Source organism: Malus sylvestris, chromosome 10 (genome assembly GCF_916048215.2).
Source record: "Malus sylvestris chromosome 10, drMalSylv7.2, whole genome shotgun sequence".
In the NCBI taxonomy this organism is placed as follows: domain Eukaryota; kingdom Viridiplantae; phylum Streptophyta; class Magnoliopsida; order Rosales; family Rosaceae; genus Malus; species Malus sylvestris.
The window spans coordinates 11,519,653-11,526,341 of record NC_062269.1 but is presented as its reverse complement, the minus strand read 5'-3'; the positions used below and the strand labels follow the sequence as shown (position 1 = coordinate 11,526,341).

Here is a 6,689-nt window from a genome sequence, read left to right as displayed (position 1 = left end):
GGCCGTTGAATTTTGATCCAACGGCTACAGTTATTATAACTTTTAAAAGGGTCCCTGTTTGTAGCTGTTAGATCAAAATTCAACGGTCCGGATCCCGAACTAGGTGGATTTGGTAGAAAGGATCCTCTTATTCATGATTTGTGAGACCTGTGAAGCCATTAACTTGTTTCACACTAAAGGGTTGAACTGAAAACTGTTTTAAGTTCATAAAGATGATTAATTGAGATTAATTACGACTTATTATATTAGCACCCCATAAATTATTAAATAAACCTCACAAACTTAATACACCCCACATTTGCTTTTTCAATGAAAAATTATCTTAATACACCCCACATACTTCCCCATAATACCCTCACACCTCACATTCTCAATATACACCTTACATTTTCTACATGCACCCCATATTTTATTTACACCCCACATTTCTCAAATCTTATAAAACTTTTAATTTGGACAAAAAATACCGACTGGAATTTTGACAAAAGATGCCGCCTAGGATTTAAAGCATATGTGGGTTGTTTTCAATTCCACCATTAAAATCCACGTCGTCTGTTTTTAATATTTATTGGTAATTTTAGGTGTTTAATTATTCATGTAATCTCTATGATCCCTAAAAGATGAATACGAACATAGAAGCTTGAACAACGTAGCAAAAGTAAGATTAAATAATTATTGATGTCGTCAAAATCACTAAAACAATAAAAAAAAAATTGAAGTCTTACCTCATGTGAAGCTTCCGAGACATCGATTTCGTATTTCATTCGTCAAAAATAATTTTTCTCAATCAACATATTTGTAGTTTCATTGGTTAGGGTTTTGTTCAACAATGGAGGGTCGGAGGGATTTTGATAGTTGAAGATAAATAATACCTTAAAAGTGATTTGGGGTGTATTTAGAATTTTTTTTTTAACTTTATAAGGTCAAAATTGCCATTGTATAATAGAGTAAATAAATCATTTAATGTTACATTTTAATGTAGGGTGCATTCAACACAAATTTTGTGGGGGTGCTAATATAAAAAGCCTTAATTACAATGTGATGGAATAATTAAAGTGCTGAAATAAGAACGACTGCAGATATTCAGACTGGGCTGAGTAATATCCGGGTTCCATCCTGACCAATTTCGGTCAGCAGGAGGCCCGTGGCTGAATCCGTAATTTCAGACACTTTCGAGCTCCTTTTCCTACTCACAGTCTCACATAGTCTCCTCCCACTCTCGAAGCTCCCTCCCACAGACATATCTTGTTATCTACGAAGGCACCGTCGCGGAGCTGCTGCATGCTCGCCGCAACCAGGTACAATCTCATACTCCTAGTCTCTGATCTTACAGTATCTTTATGCTTATAGACTGCTGTTTGGTTGCCGAGAATATCCGAGAAAGTTTTAAGTAGTCTCAGGAAACTGCTCGATCTCATTTCCTAATTGCTCTGAAACAATTATAGTGCACTTGTGATTTTTCATCTGTCTCTTTATTTTGTGAATCTGATGAACACTAAAATGATATTCCAATACAATAGTTTCGGCGTCACTCCCATTTTTTATTTGTGTATCAGAAGAACAGGAACCGATTTGGTAGTGAGAATTCAGCTTTAGATCCATAGCTTTTCCTTTATGAGGTTGCGAAGTCACTCGTATTCACTTCAATTTCGGCATTGATTGAGAATTGAGTTGCTTGGAAAGTAATTAGATCAAGGAATTTTAATCCTGTTTATATAATCCCACTGTTTAGATTACAGTTAAGTAAGTGGATATAGTTGACTATATGCAATTTTAGGTAATACGTGGTTAATTATCGTCGCTAAATATTTACGCAGTTTTCCCTGCAATCAATGATAAGGTTCATAAGCTTTGGCGGCACTCGCATTTTCATTTTTCTACGTTTGAAGAGAATAAATGAAGTATTTTGTTATACACTTATAGCTGACTGTGCATGTTGGAATTATAGATGATATGTGGTTATTTTAGAGTCTAAACTATTGGTTTACGATTTAACTAATTCAAGTACAAATCGTGGAATTACGAAATTGTTTATTATTGACAATGAGCTACATGCAAGTTTTGCTGTAATCATAATTTGAGCCTTATTCTTCTTCGATGTGCTTTTTTGGGAGATGTTATTGACATTTCAAAAGGTAAACTGTGAATAACCTACCTGCTTTCAAGACCTTGCTAAACTGTTTCAACCTTTTTCCGAGGCATGGCTTACTGTGAATGAACATACCATTCACGTTGGATGCTTTATGCAGGAGTTAGCTATGCTTTTGTTCAATGTTTATGTTATAGTGAAATGTTGAAATACCAATTGTAACTGATATGCCATCTTGTAAACTGTCTTTTCCTCTGCTTTTTTCCCCCTGCCAACTGTTACCTGTGCATGGCCTCATTTATCAATGCTTCCTACCGCACTACGCTAATTTGGTTACATGACACATTGCTGAGTATTTTCCTGACTTTCCTTTTGCAGGGTACATAATTTCATTTCCACTGATGAATTCCTTGTCATTTTTATCCAAAGGAATTTGCTAACACATCCCTTCAGAAATATCTTTTGCTAAGACACTTTATGGTCCGCACTGTTACTAGATTATGTAGGACTCGGTTCTTAAAGCCAAGAACAAGCGTGCCCTCAATATTCTGCTAGGTGCCTAGGAGCATAATAGCTGCTAAATTTATTGCAATCACTGACCTTTTGGGTTGGGACTGCATCATCCCATTAAGATCACTGCACGTGGATACATTACAGAAGAGTATAACTACAATTACAAATCGTGGTCGGGTTTGACAACTTGAGTACACATGGAAGTTCAAAGACCTTCGAATGATGCAATGAAGCACCTTCCTTTAACTCCACTGAGAGCAATTAGGGGTGTTGTGTGCTTACTTGTACTTGTTTTGACTGCATTCATGATGTTAGTCTATTTCGGCTTTTTGGGTGCTGTTATAATTAGACTTTTCAGCATACATTACAGTAGAAGAGTAACATCCTTCTTCTATGGTAATTGGATAGCTTTGTGGCCTTTTCTTTTTGAAAAGATAAACAAGACTAAAGTTATTATTTCTGGAGAAACTGTTCCTGCTGGTGAGCGCATCTTGCTTATGTCAAACCATAGGACTGAGGTTGATTGGATGTACTTGTGGGACCTGGCACTGCGAAAGGGACGCCAGGGATACATAAAGTATATTCTTAAAAGCAGTTTGATGAAACTGCCTGTGTTTGGTTGGTCGTTTCACATATTGGAGTTCATCTCTGTGGAGAGGAAGTGGGAGGTCGATGAATTAAACATGCGTCGAATGCTTTCAACTCTAAAGGATCCCAAAGATTCCCTCTGGCTTGCTCTTTTCCCAGAAGGAACAGATTTCACGTAATTTCTTGAACTGCTTCTGCTTTCCATTTTTTATTGTAGAGTTGGTATAATCTAAGGGTATGCAACATTACTTTGACTATGAACAGTATCTATACATTGGTTCTCGTCTCAGACTTGTTATTCTATAATGTATTGAATCGTTTCTTCACCTGACTATTTTATGCAGTGAGCAGAAGTGCATACGCAGTCAGAAATATGCTGCTGAGAATGGATTACCTGTCCTAAAGCATGTCTTACTTCCAAAAACAAAGGGCTTCTGTGCCTCTTTAGAAGAATTGAGGGGCTCTTTGGATGCAGGTTCTCTTATTTACCTCTTATCTTTTAGGTTCACTCATTTATTTGAACTAATCTTGCTTTTTTCTTTAATTTGAAATGCAAAACATCTTTTGTTGAATGCGACTGATTCGCCTTTAATTGGTTCTACCTAAAATTGACTCATCTTCAGCTAACAATATTAATTACTCGACTTACAAGCAATGCTGCCCTACTTATAAAAGTTCCCTCTTCTTTTTTTTCCGAAATTTGTTTATGTTTTTCTTTATTAATGTATTTCAAAGAATTATCCATTGACTCTCAGGATGAAACCAAACCTTGGCTTCGCATAAAGCTTGTATGTTCATATGGCTTTTAACTACTTCTATAAATTTTTAACTTGGCACTTCAAACATCTGTACTTTATCACTCATTTAGGTAGGGCCTTGCTTTCCTGTTAATTCAAAGACTTAAATCAAGTATTTGAATATATGGATTTTGTTGTCGGTCTGTGCAGAGAGAATTTTGAAACGCTAACCCATACTGTAGAATATCTACACAATCCAGATCTTGTCGATCAGAATGGGTTGAAGTTAGTTACAAGAATCTGATAATATTCGGACTACCTTGTCTTCTTTCCAAAAAATTCAACTTCGTGGAATATTCTTCTTATCACTTGGGATGACTTCACGGCATCTTGTTTGAATACTCTTCCTAATTGAAATAAGGAGCAACATCTGTGGTTAGAATACTTGAGTTGCAGGATTTCATTCTTCATACCTCTTATTTGCATTCATTTACTCAAAACTTTAATTGTTAATCATTTTTGGTTTACCTTTCACTTTGATGATTTACAGTCAAGTAGCTAGTAGTTTTCTACAGAAGAAAAAAAGTTGTTGGACCATATAGGATTGAGGTTATACGACTATGTACTATTGAGCTTGTTTGACATTCTAGCCACGTCTTTTAGAGCATGTAGAAGGTCATTGTGTTATTTTTTCACTTCACCCTTACTCTTAAATGTAATTTAGTCTGTCTGTTCACCGCAGTTTATGATGTGACTATTGGCTACAAACCCAGCTGCCCTACTTTCTTCGACAATGCCTCTGGTGTGAACCCTTCTGAAGTTCATATGCATGTCCAACGTATCCCCCTTGACAATATTCCAACATCTGAAGACGAAGTTACAACTTGGTTAATGAACAGATTTCATCTCAAGGACCAGTTGCTTTCTGAATTTGATTCTCAAGGGCATTTTCCTCATGAAGGATCCGAAGGTGACCTTTCTACTCTGAAGTGCCTTCTTAATTTTGTGGCCGTGAGTATCATGACTGCAATATTTACATACCTAACCATTTTCTCTTCCATCTGGTTTAAAATTTACGTAACTTCGGTATGCGCTTATCTCACAGCCGCAACCATTTACAATTTTCGACCATCACCACTTTTTAGCCTTGTAAAAGGTTTGTTTAAGCACAAATCATCTTAGTATTGAGGGAAAGACGAGAGGTTTTAGGTTTGATCCTTCTACTGGTTGTAATTCATAAGTGGGTCTCGATCCCATACAGACACCAGAAAAGTTTCATTATTGAGAACAGTCTATGATGCAGATTGTTTTACTTACAGTTGAAAATGCCAGATCCAGAAGGGTAAATTTACTTTGCTTTTTGAAAGCTGTTCATCCCAAACGGGCATGAGAACGATGTCGTTCGGTATGTCATGTGATTTGTAGAAAATAAAATGACATCTATTTGCAATGTATCTTCATCCATTATAATCAAGAAATATGATGGTTTGTAGGATTTTGAAACAAAATTTAATATGTAATTAATTAACTAAATGTCTATGCTCTACTTAATGAGTAGCAAATTTCCTTTTCAATATAAAAAGTGATTTTCGCACGCTAATTTTCTCTGTTATAAATTGTTATTTTTGGTGTTTGGGTCGAGTAGTCAAAAGAGAATCAATGGATAAAATTACATAATAGTATGTGAAAATCATTTTCTTTAAACAATTAGCAAGGAAACATAAAGGCGTGTTTACGAAGGCAGAATGAAATGAGCGTAAGCAGAATTGTACATAGTTTGAGCAATTCCCTTGTTTACTAGCATGAAAGGAATGAAAATCTGGGTGGGACCCAGCTCAAATGGGGAATCACATTTCGGAATTTCCCATAGTCGGATTTTCTAACAATCGGTGGTATTTAGATTCCTTGAATTGGTGTCCTACAGGAATCAGACTTTTGTTTCAAAATTGCCCTCAATTCGTCTTCACCAGAAATCTACCAATTTGGGAAGCGGTGGGAGGACATGTGAATATAGGAGATAGTGCGAGGGATGTGTGAATATGAGAAGTTGTTGGGGCTGGGGAAGAAGATGATACGGAGGAAAGGGGGAGGTGTGGAGGACCCTTGAAAATGGGAGCTGATGGGAAAGGGCTGGAAAAGAAAAGAGAAAGGCGTGGTAGGGCTGTGAAAAAAAGGAAGGCGTGCGAGGGCTGTGCAGGTTGGAGAAGGAAAGAACATTACTTGGCTACTAAAAAATGAGTAAGAACTCCTACTCACAATTCTTAGTATTTGAATCACAGAGCTTTGTACTTATGATCAAAACGGTTTATATTATCAATTACACTGTAAAGATCATTTCTGGATAAAATGAATTAAAACTAAGGTTGTTTAGTCAAAATGAATTAAAACTAAGGTTGTTTAGTCAATCTGTTCTAGCAAATACATAGACGGTTCATAATGCTTTTACCAATTCCCTTCATTTGTTTTTATACAGTTCAATGACTAAACAACCTTAATTTTAATTGATTTTTTTTTTGCAGAGAGGATCTATATAGGGAGATTTATAATATGAACTGTTTTGATTAGAAACACGAAGTTCTATAAATTGGCAGCGAACAATTTTGAGCAGGAGTTCCTGCTCATTCTTTGATTAGCCAAGTATTGTTTAACAAGAAAAGACTAGAGATCGGGAAGAATAGATAATTGATGAATTTTATCTGGATAAATGTTATTATTTAGATTAAACGTTTATATATGGTTATCTATATAAACTTAAATTTGTT

At 35.9% G+C, this 6,689-nt stretch overlaps 1 protein-coding gene across 1 annotated transcript; it reads left to right on the top strand.

The window, feature by feature from the left end:
* Positions 1-1,110: 1,110 nt before the first annotated feature.
* Positions 1,111-5,381, top strand: LOC126587538 (probable 1-acyl-sn-glycerol-3-phosphate acyltransferase 5). Its single transcript, XM_050252613.1, has 4 exons — positions 1,111-1,298; positions 2,468-3,365; positions 3,535-3,665; positions 4,670-5,381. The coding sequence occupies exons 2-4, from the start codon at positions 2,800-2,802 to the stop codon at positions 5,107-5,109; spliced, it is 1,137 nt and encodes a 378-aa protein (XP_050108570.1). The 5' UTR covers positions 1,111-1,298; positions 2,468-2,799; the 3' UTR covers positions 5,110-5,381.
* The last annotated feature ends 1,308 nt before the right edge of the window (positions 5,382-6,689 follow it).